Below are 26,744 nucleotides of genomic sequence, written 5' to 3'. Positions count from 1 at the left end.
CGCAATGCTCAGCCGGTGTATGACCAGGGCGGCTGTGTACACCGGAGAGCGGACTTTGTTTCCGGAGACACAATAAATAGCCACGAGTGGCTCTAATAGTCTCCTATAGAAAGCACTGCTAAGCGCCTCACAGCCGCCGTCTGCTAGTGACAGGTAAGTCTCACAGAGTAATGGCCTCATTACAGGATCCATTTTGTTGGAGTCTCATCTTCTATACTGACCAACAAGTCACAGACAGACACTAGAGGATTCCTAGGGTAGAAACATTTTTACCTCTAGAGTTCACATCACAGAACTGGCAACGGGTGGTGGCGTCAATGCCGTGCGACGTGACCTGCTGCTGACTGGTGAGGCTGTCTGTCAGTGGGCCCCCCTATACTCTAATAATATACTATAATAGCTACTGACTGGTGAGGATGTCTGTCCCCTTATACTCTAATAATATACTATAATATCTAGCTACTGACTGGTGAGGATGTCTGTAGGTCCCTCTATACTCTAATAATATACTATAATATCTAGCTACTGACTGGTGAGGATGTCTGTAGGACCCCCTATACTCTAATAATATACTATAATATCTAGCTACTGACTGGTGAGGATGTCTGTAGGACCCCCTATACTCTAATAATATACTATAATATCTAGCTACTGACTGGTGAGGATGTCTGTAGGACCCCCTATACTCTAATAATATACTATAATATCTAGCTACTGACTGGTGAGGATGTCTGTAGGTCCCTCTATAATCTAATAATATACTATAATATCTAGCTACTGACTAGTGAGGATGTATGTGGGTCCCTCTATACTCTAATAATAAACTCTAATATATAGCTACTTTCTTTGGGACCCCCTATACTTTAATATACTATAATATATAGCTGCTGACTGGTGAGGATGTCTGTAGGTCCCTCTATACTATATAGCAGGGGTGGGGAACCTTTTTTCTGTCGAGATCCATTTTGATATATATATAACATCATTTGCGGGCCCGGTGCAGGCCGCGGTCGCTCAGTGTGACGTCACACGGGGCAGGGCCACTATCGCCATTGATTATTTACAACAATACCCAGAGCATCCTGAGGATGCTCCGGGGAGGTGTAAGGGCAGCAGTGTACCGTCAAAAGGGTTCTAAGGACGCTCTTGGCGGCACTGCTGCATAGATTCTGGCTGCAGGGTGTCATTCTAGGCACCCTGCTAGCCAGATGAGGATAGCAGAAAACAGCTCTGAGGGCCAGACCAAATGATTCCCCGGGCCTTATACAGCCCCATGGCCTGAGTTTCCCCATCCCTGCTATACAGTAATATAATATACAGCTGCTGATTTGTGATCTATGTCCCCCTATACTATAATTTTATATACTGCAATATATTCAACAAAGCTGCTGACAGATGATGTCCTGCCCCCCCATCCCATACTATAAAATAATCAAATATATTGTAATATATCTCCCTATACTACACTGTTATTATATAATCTAATATACTTTAATATAATCTACCAGTGCTGAGTGGTGACAGTTGTGTCCCCCGCTGTAATACACAATATAGTTTACAGCTTCTGAGTGACTAGGATGTTTGTTTCCCTATAATATAATATATAACAATATAATTACAGCTTCTGAGTGCTGAGGATTTGTACCCCCCTTTAATATAATAATATACATCTGCTGAGTGGCAAAATTGTTTATGCCACTCTAATACAATTAAATGTTCTATAATCTATCACTACTGAATGGTAAATATCTGTTACCCCCTTTAATGTAATATACTTTACTAAAATCAACTAAAATTTACATCTGCTTATTGGAGAGAATCTCTAACCATCAGTATCTATAATACAGTACAGTCTACGGCTGCCCAGTAGTGATTTCTTTTTTCTATCCTTCCATAATATCTATTTACATCATTTTACCCACTACTGCTGAGTCTCCATTGTGTTGGTAATGTCATCCGATATTATATCCCTTTCACTTTTACTAGCAGTGAAATTCTGAGGAATGGGTTCTAGTGGGTCAGAAAGGAGCTAATGTGGGACATGAATGCTAGTGGGATATTGTGCATCTAATACCAGTGAATGGCTGGCAGTGGGATAATAGGGATCTTATTCCAGGGAATATGTGGAAGAGGAATAATGGTGTTCTAAGGTGAGGGAAACTGTGGCAGTGGGATGATAGGAGCCTACAGAAGGATAATATGGATCTAATCCTAGGGAATAGATGGCATTGAATTACAGGGTTCTGGTTAGGGATGGCCATTGGTGTGGTGTCCATCAATGATTACCATCGATGGCACAAAACCCATCGATGGTGAACAATCAATGGCTTGTACTCCTCCATGGCCACCTCTTCTGGGGACATGGCAGGCCACGGATTAATAAAAAATGGGACGGGGCTTAGTGGCCGCAGAGGGCGAGGCTAAGTTACCTCCCGTGGAAACGGAAAAAATTCAGTTTCTATTTGTTCATTGATGGCAGAGAGCCATTGTCTCTCTGCCATCAATGGCAAAACCATCGATAGTTAGCCATCGATGATTGCTAACTATCAGTGGTCGATGGCCATCCCTAGTTCTGGAGAGTATGTAGTATAGCAGTGGTTCTCAAACTCGGTCCTCAGGACCCCACACAGGTCACTTTTTCCAGGTCACCCAGCACGTGCACAGGTGTACTCATTACTCACTAACACATTTTGAAAGATCCACAGGTGAAGCTAATTAATACACTTGTGATTGTGTGGAGACCTGCAAAACATGCACTGTGTGTGTGTGTGTGGGGGGGGGGGGGGGGTCCTGAGGACCGGGTTTGAGAACCTGTGTAGTAGAGGAATCAATACAGTTGTGGGGTGGGGGGTTGCCATAATTATTATTTTGCATTGTGCACACGTCTCTTATTCCACTTCTGCCTCATTAGATGAAGGATAGACATTTTATGTGGTTGTTCTTAGAAGCGCTAATAGATATCCTGTAATCCATTGTAAACATGGTCATAAAAGCTGCCTATTGATGGGACTATCCAAACATATGTCCTAAGATCCTAGTAGTCAGTTCCCACCAGACAGTTCAGCGTTTTAGCAGTAGCCATCACTCAGGCCCTGTGTTATCACAGTGTGGGTCCAGGGGCTACTGTAGTTCTCAGATTACCCTGTAATTTTTAATTCTCTCTCTTTCAGACTGGTATTCACATACAAGTAATGGCAATCTGCAGTCTGTCCCGAGCATTCCAATGTTTAACTGTGGCCTGTGCAAGACCAGCTTCAACTTTCCTCCATCAGGTCAGAGACCCCACTGCTAACGTTCTATATAAAGATAATTACATGATTATATTGCTCTATACATATAATTCTGTCACATCATTACTATACTCCTGCCCTGTAGAAGATAATTCTGTCACATCATTACTATACTCCTGTCCTGTACAGATAATTCTGTCACATCATTACTATACTCCCGCCCTGTACAGATAATTCTGTCACATCATTACTATACTCCTGCCCTGTACAGATAATTCTGTCACATCATTACTATACTCCTACCCTGTAGAAGATAATTCTGTCACATCATTACTATACTCCCGCCCTGTACAGATATTTCTGTCACATCATTACTATACTCCCGCCCTGTACAGATAATTCTGTCACATCATTACTGTACTCCTGCCCTGTACAGATAATTCTGTCACATCATTACTATACTCCTGCCCTGTACAGATAATTCTGTCACATCATTACTATACTCCCGTCCTGTACATATAATTCTGTCACATCATTACTGTACTCCTGCCCTGTACAGATAATTCTGTCACATCATTACTGTACTCCTGCCCTGTACAGATAATTCTGTCACATCGTTACTATACTCCTGCCCTGTACATATAATTCTGTCACATCATTACTGTACTCCTGCCCTGTACAGATAATTCTGTCACATCATTACTATACTCCTACCCTGTACAGATAATTCTGTCACATCATTACTATACTCCTGTCCTGTACAGATAATTCTGTCACATCATTACTATACTCCTGTCCTGTACAGATAATTCTGTCACATCATTACTATGCTCCTGTCCTGTACAGATAATTCTGTCACATCATTACTGTACTCCTGTACTGTACAGATACTTCTGTCACATCATTACTGTACTCCTGTACTGTACAGATAATTATGTCACATCATTACTGTACTCCTGTACTGTACAGATAATTATGTCACATCATTACTGTACTCCTGCCCTGTACAGATAATTCTGTCACATCATTACTATGCTCCTGCCCTGTACGGATAATTCTGTCACATCATTACTATACTCCTGCCCTGTACAGATAATTCTGTCACATCATTACTATGCTCCTGCCCTGTACAGATAACTCTGTCACATCATTACTATGCTCCTGTCCTGTACAGATAATTCTGTCACATCATTATTATACTCCTACCCTGTACAGATAATTCTGTCACATCATTACTATACTCCTACCCTGTACAGATAATTCTGTCACATCATTACTATACTCCTACCCTGTACAGATAATTCTGTCACATCATTACTATGCTCCTACCCTGTACAGATAATTCTGTCACATCATTACTATACTCCTACCCTGTACAGATAATTCTGTCACATCATTACTATACTCCTACCCTGTACAGATAATTCTGTCACATCATTACTATACTCCTGCCCTGTACAGATAATTCTGTCACATCATTACTATACTCTACATAAATGTCATCCATGTGATTACTAGGTGTAATTCCGATAGATATGTAATTTTACTTCTGCAGAAGAAATATTACTGCAGATATGAAAATAAATGTGTCTTTGTGCTACACACACTGTCACTGACAGAACAGCTACATGGGTTCGTGTATTACATGATATGCCAACTACAGACATTTTTGTTGCTCTCCTGCAGGCAGGACCTCTCTCGCGGCTGCCCTCTAGAGGTTTCCTCACTACTACCTATCTCAGGGATGTTCAGATATCGAAACGACCCACCAAGTACACAATAAATCCCATTGGGAAGCGGAAGACTGGGGGGCGAGATCACACAGGTAAGATGTGACCTTTCTCTTTTCTATGGGGGCGATTGAATTCTTTTTTGGGCGCCCGGTGAAGCAATTCGATTGTTGCTCCGTTTGGACGTCCGTGCGCCTGCCCAAAAGCACTGGGTTTCTCCGCGTATAGCAGCTTACCCCATCTAAAGTCCTGCTTTGGGCGCCCAAACAGCCGACTTATCGCGCATTTCTACTTTCCAGCTCAGGAGGCTGCAAGGAGGAATGTCTAACCGCGGCACGGGCGTCCAAATGGAACAACAATTGAATTGCTCTGTCAGGCGCCCTATAGAACAGTTGAAATGCTCCATCAGGCGCCCTTTAAGCCGCGTATACACTTACAGACATACAAACGAGAGCACGATTCCGACATTGCAATTGTGCTGTCGTTTGTATGTCTAGTGATGTGCCTACATTGAACATTCAGTCCAGGCACATCCATCATCTCCGTACATGCTGAAACTGACGGGATCATCATTTTGACCACCATGTACGGGCGATGAGAAGATGGCAAAAACGACCAGCAGTCGTTTTTGTCATTTACATTCCCGATTTGCGTGCGATTGCATGATAACGTCGTTATCGTGCAATCGTCTGTCAAAATCTCCTAGTGGATACCCGCCTTTAGTTTAGGCGCCCTATAAAACAATTGAATTGCTCCATCAGGCGCCCTTTAGTTAAGCCACCCTATAAAACAATTGAAACGTCGCCTGTAAACAATAGGAGAACCTTCGCCCACATTATGGTATTATCACCCCTTACGTTTGTTGGCTATGTTGGCTTGGGGCCAATGTCGTTCAGGCTTCAAAATTTATCAAGGTGAGGCGAGGAGACCTTCTGCAGCATTTATCGGATCACAATGGAGTAAGATGGCGGCCTGATTCTCAGTTGTGACTACGGCAAAACAAATCATGTAATGAGCATGTACTTTGGTAAAACCATGCTGCACTGCAGGTGGGGCAGATGTAACCTGTACAGAGAGATTGGTTTGGGAGGGGGCGCGTCCAAAGTGACATCTAATTGCAGTATAAAAATAAAGCTGTCCAGTATCTGTGGGCTACATGCAAAATCAGCCAGTATTTACCCTACATGCACTAACAACAGTGCAAAATGGTTTGTCCAGGTGCAAAGTTACTTGCTCTTTTTTGCTTTACTCCCAACTTTGCTAGGTACACCTTGCTAATACTGGGTAGGGCCCCCCTTTGCCCCCAGAATAGCCTGAATTCTCTGTAGCATGGATTCCGCAGGGTGCTGGAACATCTGTTACATGATGGCCTCATGCAGTTGTTGCAGGTTTGTCTCCCGTTCAACCACATACCAAAGGTGCGCTGTTGTACTGAAGTCAGGTGACTCTGGGGGGCTATTTGAGTACATTTAAACTCATTGTCATGTCTGTGGAACCAGACTGAGATGACGTGTGCTATGTGTGACATGGCGTGTTTTCCTGCTGGAAGAACCCATTAGATGATGGCTAGTCTGTATCCATAAAGGGGATGCACATGGTCAGCAGTAATGTTCAGGTAGGCTGTGGTATCTAAACAAAGCTGAGTTGGGGCCTTAAGTGTTTCCAAGAAAACGTTCCTCACAACGTTACATAACCACGAGGTCCTAACCGCTAACACAAGCCAGGAATGGACTGTGGGTCTGTGTTGTTCACACCAAAGGCTGACCCTACCGTCTTCATGTTGCAGTTACCTGGCATGAGTTGGATAGGCAGGGAAGCTATAATAAGGGTTTGGTCACAAAACAGGAAAGGAGTAGAGTATTGCGCTCTACCACAAGTCATTAATGAATATATAGATGACAAATGAGAAGTGTGGCCACATTATATAAACACTATTCTTGTTACTCTGCTTTAAAAAGTTGGATTGTTAGTTCCACCTATTTGACTGGCTGTCCCATCACTTCCTGACCCATCTGATTGGCTGAGTCGGAGAGATAAATAACTTCCTTTTCTACGTCTTGTCAGTCATAAGGTATGAGTGTAGTCCTTAATTGGCTGACGGGAAAAAAATCGACACCCGTGGATGGTATATAATGTGACCCCTTATCCCCTTTTGTAGCCCCTGCGCTGGTACCGCTGCTCTCTGGGTTCAAAATGAACTTCAGCCCATGGTGCAGAGAGCCGAATACGGCAAAATCCACAGGGCTATTGGGGGCAGAACCCAGCTCGGGCAGGCCGGTCTAGGAGCAGGAGATTGTGGTGTGCCAGAAGGGAACTGGAGACCAGACAGAGGGACAGTTAGTGTGCGGAGCGGATCCTTGTGAGGAGAAAGAGAGATCGGGCAGATATCAGTGGCAGCACAGTGAGAGATGGAAACTAGCAGAAAGTAAGGAGAGCAGGGTGGAGGGAATACATTATCAGGAGAGAAACAGCTGGAAATGAAAAGAGCAGCAGATAGGGACAGGGTATAACATAGATGGGTTCCGTGAGCAGAACAGCCAAATATCCAGAGACTGTGCGGAAAACTGAGAAACAACCGGGCAGGAGAGACATCCAGGGATAAATCTAATTGCCTGTGACTTGCAGCCATCTGCGAGATCTCGGCGTGTCTGCCTGATGTCTTAAAGGGGCAATCATTTGAAAGTCAAAACGAGGTTGATTTTGTCTCTTAAATGACTGCCCCTTTAAAACATCAGGCAGACGCATTGGGATCTCTCCGATGCCTGCAAGTCACAGACGATCACATTTACCTCCCAGACGGCAATTTTAGTTTATCTCTACAGAATAAAGTGATTTAGGAAGACTGATCAAGTTGTAGACTTGCTCCATGAAAATATACTCGTGCGAGATGGATGATGACTGTCATGCAGGTTTATTAGGGGGACATGCGCCACGTGATGACGAATGTAATGATGTAACGGGCTGTGGCGACCCCCGGGCCATTCAAAGCTCGGCTTTCAGCTGGCGATTCATGCAAAGCAGCAGGGTGCTCGTCCCTTCATACCTGTACCAGACATTGTCACATGGATGTGACGTCTTCTGCCGATTCAAACTGTTATTCAATAAAAATTATTTCATTGCCGTTTGTTTTTTTTACATTTGCTGTTGATTGTACTTAACTAACCCTTTTTTTTTTTTTTTTTGACAAATTATTCCCATTATGTTAATGTCCTTGGCATACATCATGGCAGCCGGCCATTCCCGACCATGTTGCCTGTTTTATCATTTGTAGGACAGCTTGGGAAGGGTCTCTGAGACACCAGAGGGAAGGAGGAGTCACATGATCTACTGTCCCCGAGTGTTTCTTTCTCTACTCGGATGACTATGACGTTAACCCATGCATTATGGTTGCCATGGAGTATTTCAAGGAAGCGAGATTAACGGTAATGATTCTTCTATCCTCTGTGTGATGTGCAGGTCGCATCCGTGTGCGAGGGATTGGGGGTGGGCACAAACAGCTGCATCGGATGATTGACTACCAGAGACTGAACTATGAACCCGGCCGGGAAAACTTGCCGTTCCAGGAGTTGGTGGATCTGGTGCGCTATGACCCCTGCAGGTAATACTCCAGGCATTTACTATAAGTAAGTTCTTAAAATATAAGTGCACTCTCATTGGTCCTGCCATCTAATACCATCTTTATATAATGGTATTTATTTTTTAGTGTTTTTAGTGTTTCCACCTAGGTCTGTCTGTGTGTGTGTTTGTGATATTGGCTATAATGTGATAACAAGATTTTTATACTTAAGCGAAATCCTTTTCTCTGAATCCATTGGGGGATGCTGGATCCTTGGAGATATAGCGCCTCCTTCAGGACATCTTGACATTTTTGAAAAGTGTTAACTCCTCCCTTTTCCATACAACCGTCCTGCTGGACACTTGGCACCAGGTAATAAATGAAAAGAGAGAAAACCATCGCCATGAAATTAAATAACATTGGTAAACTAAAAACAGTAGAGCATAAAAAAAGGTGGATTCATAGAAAAGGATTTAAATGTTAACGTTTAAAAATCCTCCTTTCTATATTGATTTATGGGGGCAGAGGATTCCCACAACTGCTCCAATGGGAGTGTGCACAGTTGGGGGTAAATTTACTAAAGTGCAGGTTTTTAGAAGTGGAGATGTTGCCCATAGCAACCAATCAGATTCTAGCTATTATCTTCTTGAAGGTGCTAGATAAATAAGTAGAATCTGATTGGTTGCTGTGGGCAACATCTCCACTTCTGTAAACTTGCGCTTTAGTAAATATACCCCTTGACGTCATTAGCCGCAGAATGAAGACCTCGTGGCTGCCCGACACCATTGCTCAGTATAAGCACCGCGGACAGAAGAGCACATGGGAGGTGCTCACCGACCTGGTAGAAAGAGATTGAACATTTTTAAGGAACAGGCTACTTAGCGAAATATAAGCATATAAGCATGACTAATCCCAGCCATGATCCATCTAGGAGTTATCTGTGTGGATGAGGTTCCTCTTCCTCCGTAGGCAGATCCTGGTGTAGTGCTGGTATAACAAAATCTTCATTAAGATGGAATCTGGAAACCAATTTAGGGTGGAAAGAGGGTTTCATGTGTACAAATACTTTATCTTCATAAAAAGAAGCAAATAATGACGATTGCTGTGATGCCTTTAGCACTAAAAACTAGGGGTGAGCGGATTCGGTTCTACTCGGTTCCGTTCGGATTTAAAAAACGAATCTTATTGGCTATCCAAAACTCGTGACAGCTGATACCCAATAAGATTCGGCTTTTAAATCCGAACGGAACCGAGTAGAACCGAATCCGCTCACCCCTACTAAAAACCCGTCCCATGGTAGTAGGGTTGGGTATGGGATGCCGACAGTCAGAATCCTGACAGGGCTAGCATACCGACACTTGTTGTTCGGTATGATAACCATCCCTCCACGGTGCCTAACCCTACACCCCCCCCCCCCCCCCCACAGTGCCTGAACCTAACCTCTCCCTCCGCGCACCCTAAACTTATCCCTCCGCGCACCACCACCCCCACAGCTACCCTGGCAGTCAGGATGCCGGTGCCGGTATTGTGAGAGGCGGCGGTATTGAAGCGCCGGCAGTATCAGAACCAGCATTGCAGCCACTGGGATACTGACTGTGGGCCTGATTCAGAGCCGGACGCTCTGACAGAGTGCTCACTCTGAATCATGGCTGCCTTCTGTTTTTTTAGAGCGGCCTAGCGGCATAGCTGTGGGTGACCACCCACAGCTATAGCGAGCGGCCAGGAAGATGGTCGCGATGGTCAAGACCATTGGGTTTGCAACGAGACCCTTGTGGTAGGGTCTCGTTGCCGCAAGCCGCAGAGAACGCCTCCATCTGGGCAGCCACGCCCCCGGCCCGCCCACCAAAGGGGGCGTGCTGTCACTCGACAGCACGCCCCCTTTGGTACGAGACCCAGAACGACTGTTTGCCCGTCTCTATCCGGATTTCGCGCATGCGTACGACGGAGCCGACTCCGTCATGCGTACTGGGCTACCATCGACCCGCTTGCAAGCGCATAGCGCTCGCGAGCGGGTCTGAATCAGGCCCTGTATCCCCTAGTGGAGGACTGAAAGGCGGCCACAGTCTGACACGTTGCAGAATATCCTGAACCACTGAAATAAGTTGCTACCCTCTGATGGAAGAATGCAGGGCAGAAAGCTGATCCCTTTTAGAGCGCTCCATTTTAACCTCTGATCCTAAACCTATCCAGCACAAACAGGAGCAACCAAGTTCAGTAGTAGATGGAAACCTCTTCTCTCTCACCAACATAAGTCTTCTGGACCGTGTGATTAATTTCGCACAGAAACAAGTTTGCTTGTGAGAATTATTTCCACCTCACTGTCAGCGATCCCCTTTCATTGCAGTAACAGCCATACTGTAACAGGCCAGTGCACTTAGGAGCCGATTCAGAGCCGCTCGCACGATGTGTATGCAAATTGCGTAGGCAGTGCAATCGCACAGCAATGCATTAGCACGCCCAGTATTTCTTAGACAACGATCACATAGTGTATGCAGACACCCACCAGCCTGTTTTAAGATGCCCACTTGCGCACGTCATGTCCAGGAAGTGTATGCAACCATCGGTACACATCGGATGCGATCGCATCGTTTGAGGTTGACCATACCCTGCCGCAAGCACGGCGGGCACTTCAGTGTAAAAACAAGCTAGGTGACGTGTACTATGACGCTGTCTTTTAATTATGCACACCTCTAAAACGCCGCTGAGATGCTCAGGCACGCCTGCGTTTGCACCTCCACTCCCCTGTTTTTAATGGCCAGCCCGTTACCACCTACAGACGTCTTCCCCTATCACTCACTCTGCTGGGCTGTCTATGCGCAGCGAGCGAAAGCATTGAGAACTTTCGCTAAGGTATGCGCACTGCGATGCATGCGCACAATGCATACCATCGGCAGCAGCGAGCGTTTGCATCTTAGCGAGCAGGTCTGAATGAGCTCCTTAGTAATGGATATGACAATAACTGTCTTTTAGCAGGTCTAGATTGATCCTGCTGAGAGCCCCGCACCCCAGAATCAGACAAACCTGGGTCAGCCTGATTCAGGACCTGTTGCGGGGGGCACTGCATTACTATCGGTCCCGGAACTCCCAGGATAGGAGGCGGGACTACCGCCTGCTGTGCGAACCCCAATTGTGGAAACATAGGAGGGGCTGCAAGCCTATTTACAAGAACAGTCAGGGCTTGTGCAAAACAAGCCCAAGGTGGTTCCTGAGAGGTGCTGGGTACAGCAGAGGTACTAGGGATGGCCAAACATGTAGCACATAACCCATCCTGGAGTACCGCCCCCTCCCCCACACCTGCTTTACATCTGGAGCAGGAAATTAGGAGAGGTGCTCCTCTAACAGAGTCCTCACTGGACATAGTGGTATGTGACACTCCTCTCACAGAAATAAATCATAAACTGTGAGGTAAATTCCCACCCTGACAGTACTGGCACTGAGAGGGCTGGTCAGGAGAAAGAAATAGGGATAGCTAAAATGGCTGACAGGAGAAAGATCAGGCACACAGCGCTAGCATAAAGTCACATACAATGCAGAAATCCTGCACTAAGTGCACTATCACATACACAGACCTACAGCCTGGCAGTGATAGCGCTACATACGCTGACCTTTACTGGAGGAGAGGTATGTAAGGGGCACCCAGGCTCCGCACCCTGCACCACAGCGTCTGCACATAAGATGGCCGCCGGAGAATGAAGAGAGGCGGGCCTGGGGAGGATCACTGCCTCAGCCCGCCATAACCTTACTGTAAGGCGCCGACAGCAGTGATGGGGGAGGAGCCTCCTGTGCGCTACAGGGAAGGCGTCCTCCCCTGGCAGGCCATTAACCCCCCGGGATGCTGGAGCGTGTTCCGCAACGCTCCAGCCCCGTATCCCTGGTGGTCTAGTGGAGAGCGCAGGCATCCGCCTGGTTCCACTATACTGCCGTCCCCAGGGAGCCCCCAGCCCTGGAGACGCCGGACTGTGATTCAGCGGGCGCCTACCGCAGACGCCCGCTGCTTACCTTAAGTGGCCCCCCGTACATCTGGCCACAGTCCAAGGCCCCCGGGGGTTCCGCTAGCTGGAACCCCCAAGAGCCCGCCGAGCTCCCCGGATCGCTTCCGGTGGTCGGCGCCGGCGGGGGTGACGGAGCGGTAGCATGGACGTCCACTGGACAGTACTATGCTACCGCTCTTGAAGATCTTCAGGGGCTGTAACACAGCCCCCCTCTGCGATGACCCAGCTTCCCGGCCGGGCACCTACTGAAACTGAGGTGCCTTGGCCTGGGGGCGGGGTATAGGAGGGGGCCCGGTGCATCCTGGGAGAAATCTTTTAACTCTGTGGTGCCCATGGCTGGAGCCAAGCCCTATACCCAAGGTATCCCTGTGGATCCCTAAGGACCCTGAGGTAGAAATCTGTTTTAGCTTTGCAGCGCTTGCTATGTGATTTTAATAGATGACGGGCATTGGCGAAGCTACCTCTATAGCAGGTTTGCGGCAGCTACGGGCCTCCGATTGCGTCCAGATACCCATAGCTGCTGCGCCTCATGCAACGGACGTAGATTCGCCATCAGGTATTTTTTTTGAATACTTCTCTCTTGTGTTGTCTTCTTTCTTCAACAGTGCAGTGGGGACAGGGGGCCTGATTCAGACCTGCTCGCAAGCGCATAGCGCTCGCAACTGGTTCGATTGTGGCCCAGTGCGCACGCGCGAGTCCCGGAGCGAGCGCAAAAAGCACTCGCTCCGTGGCTCACTACAAAAGGGGCTTCTGTCGATGTTGATCGACAGCTCGCCCCGTTTTGTTGGCGTGGCCGTGGGGGTGGCTTCGCAAATGAAGGCGTTCCCAAGCCAACGCCTGCCGCTTGTGGGTGGCCCCACTGACATCACCAGTGATGTCAGTGGGAGAGCTTTCCGGCTCTATTAGAGCCAGAAACTCTCTGGGGCTTGTGGCCACGAGACCCTACCACATGGGTCTCGTCGCAAGCCCGATGGTTGCGATGGTCTTGACCATCGCGACCATCATCCTGGCCGCTCGCAATATCTGTGGGTGGTCACCCACAGCTATGCGAGCGGCCAGGAGGCCGCAACTAAAAAAACCTGATTCAGAGCGAGCGCCTCTGAATCAGGCCCAGGGTCCGGGCTCCTTGTGGCAGGATCCTGCATATGGGAGCCTGCTAGGGACAAAAATAGTTATTGTTGTGGCCTATTCTGCACCACATTATTCACTATAACAGCATTGGTCCTCTAAGTTTGATATAGGACTAATATTGCTGTGTTGAATGACACAGCCGCATAGGCCACGGACATTACTACCCACCTAAATGGTGAATGACGCACAGGCCAGCCGGCCATCCTGATGCCAGCACAAACTTTTCAAAAGGGGTTCTGCTAGGGGAGTACAACCCCCCCCCTCCCCCCAGCCCATCTTCCCTTGTCTAGATTTTTCTTATTATTTATTAGTTGTTCTTTTATAAAAAATATTGTTATATAAGCGAATTTGTTTTAAAACTTTTCGAGATTTGTTTGTTCATATTATTTGTTGTTCTATCTCTATTATGTGCATCCTTTATTCATACCTTTATCTCTGAGTTGTTTGATTTTGTTTTACTTTTTGATCTTTATACTGTGTAAAGATTCATGGGGAGATGTACTAAGCCGTGGAGAGGGATAAAGTACCAACCAATCGGCTCCTAACTGCCATTTTTCAAAGGCAGACATGTTTTTAAGCAGGGATCTACCATTTGACTGCACCAGGCAGCATACCTAATCTAAAGTAAGTCCAATTTATATTGTTAGTGTCAGTTTATTTGGGGTGAGCGTTTGGGCGTGGGGCCCCCCGAGGTGTTCTGGCTGGACCTCTTCAGGGCATCATCACTTAATACACATAGACACTTTGTATATCACCTTTATGTTGGTTTATTATTCATGAATTTCTACTTCAGGGTCCATAGGGTATCCACAGGATACCTTGGGGTATAGGTGTGACGTCAGTCGCCGGGCACCATAGAGTTAAGCTTTTCAGCCTCCCAGGATGCACTAGGGTCCCCCTCCTATACCCCGCCCCCGAGCCAAGGCACCTTAGTTTAGTTTGGTGCCCGGCCGGAGTCGGGTGCACCTGTCGGAGTGGGGGCTAGAAGAGCCCCTGAAGCTTTCTCCTATGCAGCTGTGGCTGCACATCTGGATGTACAGCATGGACAGTCAGTCCTGACGTCCATGCTGTCTTCCCTACACCCCCGCTGGTACCAGAACGCCGGTACCGATCCGGGGATGCTGGTGAGCATCTGGGGTCACAGCTAGCGGTGACCCCAGATGTTCCGGACCATGGCCGGATTTAAGGGGGACAAAGGTAAGCAGCAGGGACCCGCGGTGGGTCCCCGCTGATCACATGGTCCTGAGTCCCCAGGCAGAGGGCTCCCTGGGGACTGGCTGCAGCGTAGAGCCAGGCGACCAACCTGCGCTTCCACTACCCCCTGGGACAGCGGACCGCAGCAGAGCGGTAGCGCTGCGGCGTCCCAGGGGTTAAATGCATGCCAGGGGAGCGCGCCTTCCCTGTCCCACAGCCGGCGCCTCCCCCGCTGCACACAGCCCTCTCTGCACGCTGCCGACTGGTCCTGTGGCAGCGCTCCTCCCCCAGGCCAGCCTCCTCTCTGCTCCTCGGCGGCCATCTTCTTCTGGACGCATGGTGAACGCTGCTGGAAGCGCTGGACGGAAGCATCGTGGTCTGGGTCCCCCCGCATACCTCTCCTCCGCTGTGGTCAGGTCTGTGTATGCAGCGCTGTGTCCTACCAGGCCCTGTGTCTGTGTAGTTGAGTGATCAGCGCGGTTAGTGCAGGAATTGATTTTCTTTGCATTGTATGTGACTGTGCTAGCGCTGCTGCCTGTAACTTTTCTTCTAAACTGTGAGCTTTATTCTGTCCCTGTTCTTTCTGCTAAGCCCTTGCGGTGCGGTGCTGCAGGGTGGTCTCTCGCCTTTTAACTATTTAATTGGTGAGAGGGGTCACATACCTGGTGCCATCATGTCTGAAAGTGATTTTCCTCTCCGGCTACAGTGTACTACATGTAAAGTACCGTTAGCGGAGGGGGAGGGTAGCGCGGAGGGCCTTTGCCGGCAGTGTTTGTCCATGGCGCGACCGCTTACGGTTACAGCACCAGTACAGGAGCCGCCCTGGGCTTGTTTCGCTCAGGCGCTTACAGCCTTAGTGGGCCAGTTAGCTCCGCACCCCACGTTTACACCGAAGGGTTTGTCCCAGCAGTCAGTGGTGTCGTCACCCATGCAGGGTTTCCCACGACAATTGGTGGTACCCCACAGTCTCCCTATTTCCCCGTTCCCGGTTTCTCAGGAGCCAGCGTGGGTTAACTCCCTGACGAGTTCTGTACAGCACTTGCCGGATGTGATGCAAGGGGAGTCTGTGATGCGGCCGCATAAACGGCCGGTGGCGTCTCTGTCGGCTCCTTATGAGGATGACGAGGGGACGTCTGATGATGGGGAGATTCTGGATCCTTACGATCAGGAACCTCTCCACAGTAAGGACGCTGATGCAAAGTCCAAGGTATATATTCCTGGACTTATTCGGGCGGTCCGCACAGCCTTGGTGATTGAGGACGAAGTTCCCCCAGCGGCTAAATCTAAGTATGCCTTTTTCAAAGATGTGAAGGGCGATGCCACAGTCTTTCCTCTTTCGGGTCAGTTAGTGGACCATTTAGAGGAGGCGTGGAAACAGCCTGGCAAAAGATACCAGCCGCAGAGACGCCTGGCGGTGGCTTATCCGTTCGCGGATAATTATTTTGCAAAGTGGGAATCCCCTCCACAGGTCGATTCTCACGTAACCCGTCTTGTCCGTAGTGCCACATTGCCGATGCCATCCATGTCCTCCCTTAAGGATGCTACGGACCACAAGGTGGAGATCTGCCTGAAGTCCGCTTATTCCCTTGCGGGGGGGGCAGCACGGCCGGCTATGGCCATTTGCTGGGTTGCCAGAGCGATGGAGCGCTGGGCGGATTCATTAGAAGCTTCTTTTGATTCCGACTGTCCGGCCGAACAGGCGGAGTTGATTGGCAATCTCCGTGATTCGGCCACTTATATCAACGAGGCGGCCCTAGACATTAGTACTCTGGTGTCTAGAATTTCTTCAGCAGCGGTGGCTGCTCGTCGCACCTTGTGGCTGCGATCCTGGAAGGCAGACGCAGATTCCAAAAACGGTCTGGAGGCGTTGCCGTTTACCGGAGAAGTTCTCTTCGGTCCGGATCTGGATAAGATTGTGGCCACGCTGGCGGCAGCCAAATCGGCTTGTGTCCCGTCGGCCGCTGCTCCTTCTGGTTCTGGACCATCATCCTTTCGGTCATCTAGAGCCCAGGGCAGGCCCAAACCACAGTCGTTTCCTCGACAGGCTGGCCCTAAGAAATCGGCCAAGCCCCGGAAGCAGGCATGGAGTACCAGACGTCCGGCCCCCAAGCCAGATGACAAGCCTGCGGCCTGACGGTCCGGGCCTCCCTTTGGGGGATCCCAGGGTGGGAGGCCGCCTGCTGCAGTTCGCCCAGTGTTGGTCGGCCACTACGACAGACACTTGGGTTCTCGAGGTGGTCTCTCACGGGTACGTCCTCTCCTTCCGGCACAGACCCCGGCGCGATTCTTCACCACGGGTCTACCATCAGACCGGAACAAGGCTATGGAGCTGCGGAAGGTATTGCACACTATGCTCCAGGCTGGAGTTATAGTGCCTGTTCCATTCTCCCAGAGGGGCCAGGGTTTCTATTCAAATCTTTTTTTGGTACAGAAACCCAATGGGTCGTATCGTCCGATTCTCAACCTCAAAGCACTCAACAAGTCTTTGCGGGTTCCGAGGTTTCGGATGGAGACCCTACGGTCCATCATTCTGGCGCTGGAACCTGGGGACTACATGGTGTCATTGGACATACAGGACGCTTACCTGCATGTCCCTATTCTTTTGCGCCATCAACAGTTCCTCAGGTTTGCAATCCGCAGCGACCACTTCCAGTTTCGGGCGTTACCTTTTGGCCTGGCGACAGCACCACTGGTTTTCACCAAGGTGATGGCGGTCATGGCGGCTTCTCTGCGGCAGCAGGGAGTCCGCATGTTGCCGTACTTGGATGACCTGTTATTGGTGGCAGGATCTCCGGAGCTCCTGTTACGCCACTTGGACCTGACCATTGCACTGCTGCAACGGCACGGCTGGCTAATCAACTGGCAGATGTCCACTCTAATCCCGTCTCTGAGGATTCTGCATCTGGGAGCCTTATTGGACTCGGGACAGCAGAGGATCTTCGTGACGGAGGACAAGATCTCTGCTTTACAGTCAAGGGTGCGCAGTTGTCTGCACAGCCGCCGGGTGTCCCTACACTCTGCGATGAGGTTACTGGGCTCCATGGTGTCGGTGTTCGACATGGTGGAATTCGCCCAGTTTCACTCCAGACCTCTGCAGCACCTGATCCTGTCCAAGTGGAACGGGCTGCCTCAGTCTCTGAAGTCCCAGACGATTGTGCTCACCCCGGAGGTTCGCCTGTCCCTTGCTTGGTGGTTACAGACGACTCACCTCAACAAGGGACATCCGTTCTGGGTTCCAAATTGGGTCCTGTTGACAACGGACGCCAGTCTTCGGGGCTGGGGAGCAGTTTCGGGTCCACACTTGTTCCAGGGCAGGTGGACGCCGACAGAAGCGGAGCTTCCAATCAATATCTTGGAACTCCGTGCGGTCTTCAATGCTCTCCAGCAGGCACATCGGGTTCTCCAGGGTCGTCCGGTACAGGTCCAGTCGGACAACGCTACCACCGTGGCCTACATAAACATGCAAGGAGGAACCCGAAGTCGGGCGGCTCTCGTAGAGGTCTCTCGGATCCTGGTTTGGGCAGAGCGCAATCTTCCGGCCATTTCAGCGGTCTTTATCCCGGGAGTGCTAAATTGGGAGGCGGACTTTCTAAGTCGCCAGGACGTTCATCCGTCGGAATGGTCCCTGCACCCGGACGTGTTTCAACTGCTGGTGGACAGGTGGGGTCTTCCAGAGATCGACCTCATGGCGTCCCGGCACAACAACAAGTTGCCTGTGTACGGGTCTCGCACAAGAGACGAAGGGGCGTCTCTGGTGGATGCTCTGTCCGTCCGGTGGACGTTCCGGTTCCCATACATGTTCCCTCCGGTCTCCCTTCTTCCACGGGTAATCCGGAAATTCAAACAGGAAGGAGGGACGCTCCTGTTGATAGCTCCCGCGTGGCCCAGACGGTACTGGTTCTCAGACCTTCAGGGTCTGTCCGTGGACAGTCCTCCTGCGGTTGCCACTACGACCGGACCTTCTGTCTCAGGGTCCTTGTCTTCACCCGGACCTGACTCTGCTGTCTTTGACGGCGTGGCTGTTGAGACGGCCATGCTGAGGTCCCGGGGGTTTTCCAGCTCTGTGGTGCGTACCATGTTGCGAGCTCGGAAACCGTCTTCCGCGAGGATATACCATCGCGTGTGGCATATGTTCTTCCAGTGGTGTCGGCCGAGAGGTTATGCACCGCGGGAGTTTCGTCTGTCTCGGATTCTCGCCTTCATGCAAGTGGGACTAGATCATGGGCTTCGCCTTGCTTCTTTTGAAGGTACAGGTTTCGGCCCTATCTGTCTGGTTTCACCGTAGGATTGCTACAATCCCGGATGTGCGTACCTTTATGCAGGGTGTTCTCCGCATTCAGCCGCCCTTTGTTCCACCTGTGGCGCCTTGGGATTTGGCTGTGGTCCTGAGGGCTCTCCAAGGACCGCCGTTTGAACCACTGAGCTCAGTGGATCTTAAATGGCTAACCGCTAAGACTGTTTTCCTTCTGGCTATTGCTTCGGCCAGACGTGTTTCTGATTTAGGGGCTCTTTCTTGTAGGGGCTCTTTCTTGGTTTTTCATGGGAACAGGGCAGTGCTCCGCACTCGGCCCGAGTTTCTTCCCAAAGTTGTTTCCCAGTTTCATGTTAACGAGGAAATCGTTGTTCCGGCCTTTAACTCACCGGGTCTTTCCGTGGGTGAGGCCTCTTTGGATGTTGTGCGGGCCTTAAGGACTTATGTTGACCGCACTTCTTCGTTTAGGAAGTCGGACGCTTTGTTTGTCCTCTATGGCTTCCGTAAAAAGGGTTGGCCGGCTTCAAAGCAAACTTTGGCAGCCTGGATCCGTATGGCTATTTCTGAAGCTTATCTTCATGAAGGCCTGCCGGTTCCTCCTTCTGTGAAGGCTCATTCCACTAGGTCTGTTGGTCCTTCGTGGGCAGCTCGACGTGGTGCCTCTGCAGTCCAGATCTGCAAGGCTGCTACGTGGTCTTCTGTCCATACCTTCGTGAGGTATTACAGGTTTGACACCTTCGTCTCTCAGGATGCTTCCTTCGGGCGGCGGATTCTCCTTTCTGCACAGGAGCGTCCCCACCCTTAAAGGATACTGCTTTGGGACATCCCCAAGGTATCCTGTGGATACCCTATGGACCCTGAAGTAGAAAATATGAGATATGGTAAGAACTTACCCTTGTTATCTCTATTTCTACGAAGTCCATAGGGTTCCACAGGACTCCCGCCCTGTCGCACCTGTGCTGCAGATGGGCTTTGCTCTGGTCACCGGTTTTCCGTCTCCCTCTGGTGAGAATGTGATTCTTGTATGTGTCCAGATCTTTTTTCTCTCTCTTCCTTCTCCTCCTCCGGCCTATGGCTTGATAACTAACTGAGGTGCCTTGGCTCGGGGGCGGGGTATAGGAGGGGGACCCTAGTGCATCCTGGGAGGCTGAAAAGCTTAACTCTATGTTGCCCGGCGACTGACGTCACACCTATACCCCAAGGTATCCTGTGGAACCCTATGGACTTCGTAGAAATAGAGATAACAAGGGTAAGTTCTTACCATATCTCATATTTTTTTCACACATATATTTTACCTTTATTATTATTTTAACACTTATTAGCTACTTTTACACACCTGATACTTTAACACTTCACTATCACCCGTTTTTTCGTGTGATTCCCTGGGGAGGTCTTTGGCTGAGCTGTCTTTTGGGGTGCCCTGCGTCCCAGATGTGAACCCCAGAGTGTTAGGGACCTGCTCAATGAGGTGACCTTGACGCTGGTGGGCAGGCCCGTATCATTGGCCATTGATATGCTAACTACCTCTGAAATTATATTTAATAAATTTAAATGTGAACAATAATGATCGCATAGTGCGTTTGTTTTTTGTGTATGTTACTTTAAAATCTCAGCATGATAGCACCTTTCATTACTATTAGGGTGTGCAGTCTGTAACATGACAGTTAGGAGCTGATTGGTTGGTACTTTATCGCTCTCCAATTTATCACTCTCCAAGACTCGGTACATCTCCCCCTCAATCTTGTTTTCCTTTAGTTACTGGTATATTAGTGTATGAAGCATTTTCCTAGATATGTTTCCCAATCGGCCCAGCTTGTTTATCAGTGCATCGAGGTATTCTGCTCTAACTATAAGGGCTAGCCGCATAAATGGATTTTAACGTCTATTCTAACCACAGGTATATCCCCCACGTAATCTGAAAACACACATCTGTATAACTGAGTTAAACATTCATTTCTATTCATTTTTTTTTTTTTAAACAAGTTTCCACCTCTCTGCAACAACCTCTCTCCCCAATTTCTACACGATCATCTCCTTTATCTGGCAGCATTTTATCCAAACCGTAGATACAGCTGTCAGTCCTGTAGCTCCAGCTGCCCTTTACTGTCAGCGTCCGGCACCATCTCAGCAGTCACACACTGAAGACCTAGCTATAAAGAAGTATCAACATCTTCACTTATTTATGATGCTCCATACATTCCACAACACTGTCCAGTATGCAAAATACAGAAGAGGGCGATTTAGCATGAAGCATAGGAGTTACAACATACAGATACATATAGGAAGAAGAGAACAGACTATTGAATCAGTAAAAACCCAATATTAATAAATCCATTACATACATTGGTGTGCAGCCATGCCAACTGCTGGCGCTCGCAGTGCGTGTCCGTTATACCTGCCACATTCATAAGGTTCGACGTTCTATGAAGTTGGCTGTTGTATAAACACGGTGGAACTGACACAGGATTTATTTATATTTATTATTCTCTCTTCAGGTCGGCAGACATCGCGCTGGTAGCCGGCGGGAAGCGGAAACGCTGGATCATCGCCACTGAGAACATGAAGGCTGGTGATTTGATCACGTCGTCTGGGCACATCGGCCGCATGGCTGGTATGATGGGGGATAACGTTGGGTGTGCTGCTGCTGTCGCCATGTTGCTCAATTTTAAGGTTGTGCTTGCTGTTACTTTAGTGTATGCTCAGGAAGGAGACGCCCACCCTCTCGGAGCTCTGCCGGTGGGCACCCTCATCAATTGCCTGGAAGTGATTCCTGGGAAGGGAGCGCGGTACATCAGAGCTGCTGGTGAGTTAGAGGGACTCTGCGTGGGGCCACACCGGTGGGTGCGGACGCACACGCACCTGCGGCAATGTCGGGTGAGCTTATTGTGTTCTCTGTTCTCACAGGTACCTGTGGGGTGTTACTGAGGAAGGTGAATGGGACGGCAATTGTGCAGCTTCCATCCAAGAGACAAGTTCAGGTGACCGTAATGTAATCTGGGGGGAGATGTATCAAATCGACTAAAAGAGTGGACAAGTGGAGAAATTGTGTATAGCAACCAATCAGCTTCTATGTATCATTTTGTAGCATGCACTTGATAAATGCTAGCTAGAAGCTGATTGGTTGCTATGGGAAACTCCTCCGCTGGTCCACTTCTCCACTCTTTAAAAGGTTTGATACATCTCCCCCATAATTTATTCTAGATACTTTGTCACTCCCCTGTGGCACTAAGCACAGGTTTTGCCTATCTTATTTCTACAGGTGTTAGAAACCTGTGTGGCCACCGTGGGGCGCGTGTCCAATGTAGACCACAACAAGCGAGTGATTGGAAAAGCCGGGCGCAACCGCTGGCTGGGAATCCGTCCATGCAGTGGATTATGGAAGAGGAAGGGCGGCTGGGCTGGACGCAAGATCAAACCCTTGCCTGCCTTAAAGAGTTTTGTAACGTTACCGAGCGCCCGCCCGGCGCCGCGAGCTTAAACCGCTTCCTTCGCTGACATCTTCCGGGGTCTGGACTAAATGCAGAATTAACCAAACTCCTCTCCATGCTCAACACTGAGAGGTCCCAAGATGATGGGTCCTTCTATAGCACAGGATCGGTCATTAAATTGACCAGCAAGATCTGCATCTCTTATCGAGGATCAAAACAATAGAAATCTTTTATTTTGTATAATGAATGGATCCCAGAACCAACCAAATGGAAAAACACTGGGCTGCTGGGACACTCGTGGCGGAGAGACATACTACCTTGAAAAGTGATAAAGTGCATGGAGATAAAGTACCAACCGATCAGCTCCTAATAGTTACTTTACAGGCTGTGTTTGAAAAGTCAGTTAGGAGCTGATAGGTTGGTAGTTTATCACTTTACAACGCATAGTACATCTTCCCTGGTTGTATCTGGCTACATCCCTTCAGCAATGCAATAAAGAAAAATATTTATATGCTAATTGGAATATTGTTCATCTCTGTGCACGAACAGGAAATCACTATATGCCCTTATTAAAATGAATATATATACATATATATACATACATACATACACTGCACTATATAGTGGGGGTATACCTTTCTGTGATTGGATCATGTGGTCTGACATGGGATCTGTTGGGGTTTTATTTAAACTTATTATGAATTTTCAATATGAAACCAGCCCTGTATCACCACATATCCAGAACATAGAGCATCCATGGCACATTACAGGGGAGGTCACACTCTATCTGAAGCTGTAGATCTTGGGTTATCCATCTACATGAAACAAATGTTGGGAGGTGGGGGGGGGGGGGAGCGGTGGCAGCCCGGAGACCAACAGGGACATTGAAGTAACAGGATGCTACGAGAACAGCGGAAGTCCCTGGTGGTCAGGTGGGGAGGAACCTCTTCCTGTTCTCTCCTCCCCTGCTCTTTGTCGCATCCCCTTATAGCGGCAGGGAAAGGTTCCATCACTCTCTCCTCACAGACACCGGACGGCCATCTTCAACAAGACTCGGCAGCTTGTGAGAGTGCAGCTCCTCTATACCTCGCAGCCTCCTTTGGGATATTTCATGGGATTTTGTGGTCTAGGCCCACTGGTTTCTTCCAGTATGCATATTTGTGTGTGTGTGTGTGTGCTGGGGAGGAGAAGCCAGTGCTGTACAGCTCTATTCAGTGCCCAGACTCCTCCAGTACCACCAGTGTCCCTCATGAAGTTCAGAGAAAAGTATTTATCGGGTAAACAAAGTTACATTTTGTCAAACAGTCTATAAAAATGATAGAATCAATTTGGTTGCTATGGGAAACTTCTCCACTTTATCTCCCTCTTGAAGGTTTGATACATCTCCCCCTCAATGACTGCTTACCCCTTACTCCTCTTCCAGTTGTTGGGACAGCTGGCTGTATGATAAAATGAGCTTCAAAACCTAATGCTATGCGCTGTTCACCCCATGGTTTCCCAAACTCAGTCCTCAAGGTACCCCAACAGGCCAGGTTTTTAGGATATCCATGCTTGTGCACAGATGGTAAAATCAACTGAGATACTGTCACCTGTGCTTAAGCATGGGTATCCTTAAAACCTGGACTGTTAAGGTGCCTTTTGGAACAGGTTTGGTCCACACCACAGAGCCATGTATCGCTCTAAAGTGTTTATCTCACAAAGGAGATGTTTAATGTGTGCTAGAGCATTTCAGTGTACGTGTTGTTTGTTACCTGGCCTTAATAATTGCTAACATAGACAATGTCACGTCAACTCTGGGCCTAGTCCCATGAAACGCAAGGGGAGAAAGTACCTTAATAGACTCTGCCAAATGGCAGCCTCAACCACAGAGGCGTGATTGTCGAATCGGAGAGAGCCACCACCTGGTATGAACTATATATATGCTATAAGGTAATAATCTGATTGATGATGTAGCGTTTTAATAATTGTATTACATAGGGTGATCTATGGCGCTGACTTATCAAGGTTTTACCATACATGCATAACTTAAATGAGGATATAACATACACAGGGCAAGCCCCGGAGCGAGAGAGAAATTATCTCGCTCCGGGACTCACTATAAAAGGGGCGGCTGTCGATGTTGATCGACAGCTCGCCCAGTTTTGTAGGCGAGGGGTGGCTTCACGAACGGAGGCATTCCCGAAGGAACACCTGCCATTTGTGGGAGGCACCACTGACATCACCAGTGATGTCACTGGAGAGCTTCCTGCTCTGTTAGAGCAGGAAGCTCTCTGGGGCTTGCGACGGACGAGACCCTACCACAAGGGTCTCGTCATAAGCCGTGATGGTCGCGACCATCACCTGGCCGCCCACAAAAGCTGTGGGTGATCACCCACAGCTTAGCGAGCGGCCAGGAGGCCACAAAAAAAAAAAAAAAAATGCCCTGATTCAGAGCGAGCGCTCTTAAAGAGCATCCGGCTCTGAATCAGGCCAACAGGTCATTTAGAACTTTCTTATTTAGTAAACAATCTCCTTCTTGACGCCTTTAACATGAGCTGTGCACACAAGAAAAGGAGGATGTTGCTCACGACGACTATAGAAAATAAACACTTTATCGGTGGGTGTAGCAGTCACCAAACTAACAGAGTTCACCTCGTTCTTAGATCACCCAGCTTGTCCAGCATCACTTGCTCCCCCCACAGGAACCAGCACCTTAAGGTCCTTACATATATGGATATTATATATGCTGTCACAATTTATTTTATTTTCTATGCCCTTGTTTGTATATGATTGTTTATGGGGTAATTTTATTTAATATACTCCTTTTGCTTTGTTTCGGTATAACATTTCCATTTTGTGGAGACGTGGATTCCGGTCAGTCAGCGTCATAACAGTGCCCCATTTTTTCTCCCCCTTTTGGCGTCTTTGCTATAAAGGACAAAATATACTAAACCTTGGAGAGTGGAACGTGGACAATGATAAAGACCAGCCAATCAGCTCCTGTCATTTTTCAAACACCGCTTGTAAAGTGACAGGAGCTGTTTGGTTGGTAGTTTATTTATCTCCACTTTATCACTCTCCAAGGCTTAGTACAGTGTTGGCTAACCTTGACACTCCAACTGTTATGGAACTACATAACCCAGCATGCACTGCTACAGTTTTGCTATTAGGGCATGCTAAAACTGTGGCAGGGCATGCTGGGATATATAGTTCCACAACAGCTGGAGTGTCAAGGTTAGCCAACACTGGCTTAGTACAACTACCACAAAGTCTGATAAAAGTAGATATCATGTTTATATCCCTGTTGAAAGCTTATGTAAAACTGAAATATTGTATCAATACATTGTTTCTTTGTTTAAAGACCCAGGAAGTGGTGCATTCGACCATTGTCCCTGATGAAAGCACAAACAGTACTTAAACACTATTTCATTTTAAGTTGTGATTTATACTATAGATCAGGGGTGGGGAACCGAGAGCCCTCCGTGTGATATCACACGGGGCGGGGCCACAATCGCCAGTGATAACAGCAATTCCCGGAGCATCCTGAAGAACCTCAGGATGCTCCGGGGAACTGTAAGGGCAGCGATGTGACTGTCTGAAGTGTCCTAAGTACACTCCAGGTGGCACTGCTGCATAGATTCGGGCTGCAGGATGCCATTCTAGGCACCATGCTAACCAGATGAGGCTAGCAGAAAAATGCTCCGAGGGCCAGACCAAATCGTTCTACAGCCTTATACGGCCCCCTGGACCTTAGGTTCCTCATCCCTGCTATAGATGGTGTTAAGACTACTAAGAATATTGCCAATGAATGACTACACATAGGATTCTGAATTCATTTTTATTTGAAATAAACAAAACACATAAACAGAAAATAAATACTTTACAGTAATCATTTCACAGGTTCTCAATATGCAGCGGTTACAGCAGTACTGAAGCCTAAGGTCAGTTACCACTTGCCACAGCCTGGCAGTGCTGAGAGAGAGCAGGTATTTGGATACCTCATAGGGTTAATATGATAGTTCCCCGATACTGTAGCTTGTTGGCTAATTGCCGTAGTAAACCAGCATCTCAGTGCTTAGTGAATTTTGCAGGGTGGTCTTCCTAGGTATCGTATGTGTACTGTATGTTGTCTGCTTTCAATAACACGCGTGCCTAAACTTCCTAAGTAGATATGGTGACACCTTCTGGAGGCAACAGAGTGACCCGTAGTCTAAGTACAGTCTGATATATTAAGATTAGTGTCTCAGCTAGC

At 48.4% G+C, this 26,744-nt stretch overlaps 1 protein-coding gene across 3 annotated transcripts; it reads left to right on the top strand.

The window, feature by feature from the left end:
* The first annotated feature begins 7 nt into the window (after window positions 1-7).
* Window positions 8-23,030, top strand: MRPL2 (mitochondrial ribosomal protein L2). Of its 3 annotated transcripts, none has more exons than XM_088450715.1 (8): window positions 8-153; window positions 3,171-3,272; window positions 4,917-5,055; window positions 8,417-8,558; window positions 21,581-21,696; window positions 21,778-21,888; window positions 21,990-22,063; window positions 22,345-23,030. In XM_088450715.1, exons 2-8 carry the CDS (start codon window positions 3,192-3,194, stop codon window positions 22,561-22,563), a joined length of 882 nt encoding a protein of 293 aa, XP_088306841.1. In that variant the 5' UTR covers window positions 8-153; window positions 3,171-3,191; the 3' UTR covers window positions 22,564-23,030. The 3 variants fall into 3 exon arrangements, with proteins under 3 accessions (XP_088306841.1, XP_088306840.1, XP_088306842.1); XM_088450714.1 differs by lacking the exon at window positions 8-153 and adding an exon at window positions 258-347; XM_088450716.1 differs by lacking the exon at window positions 8-153 and adding an exon at window positions 365-410.
* The last annotated feature ends 3,714 nt before the right edge of the window (window positions 23,031-26,744 follow it).

Source organism: Taudactylus pleione, unplaced genomic scaffold, assembly GCF_031769625.1.
Source record: "Taudactylus pleione unplaced genomic scaffold, aTauple2 ptg000522l, whole genome shotgun sequence".
NCBI lineage: Eukaryota > Metazoa > Chordata > Amphibia > Anura > Myobatrachidae > Taudactylus > Taudactylus pleione.
Note: the sequence above shows the minus strand (reverse complement) of the source record. Positions and strands in the feature narration are given on the sequence as shown.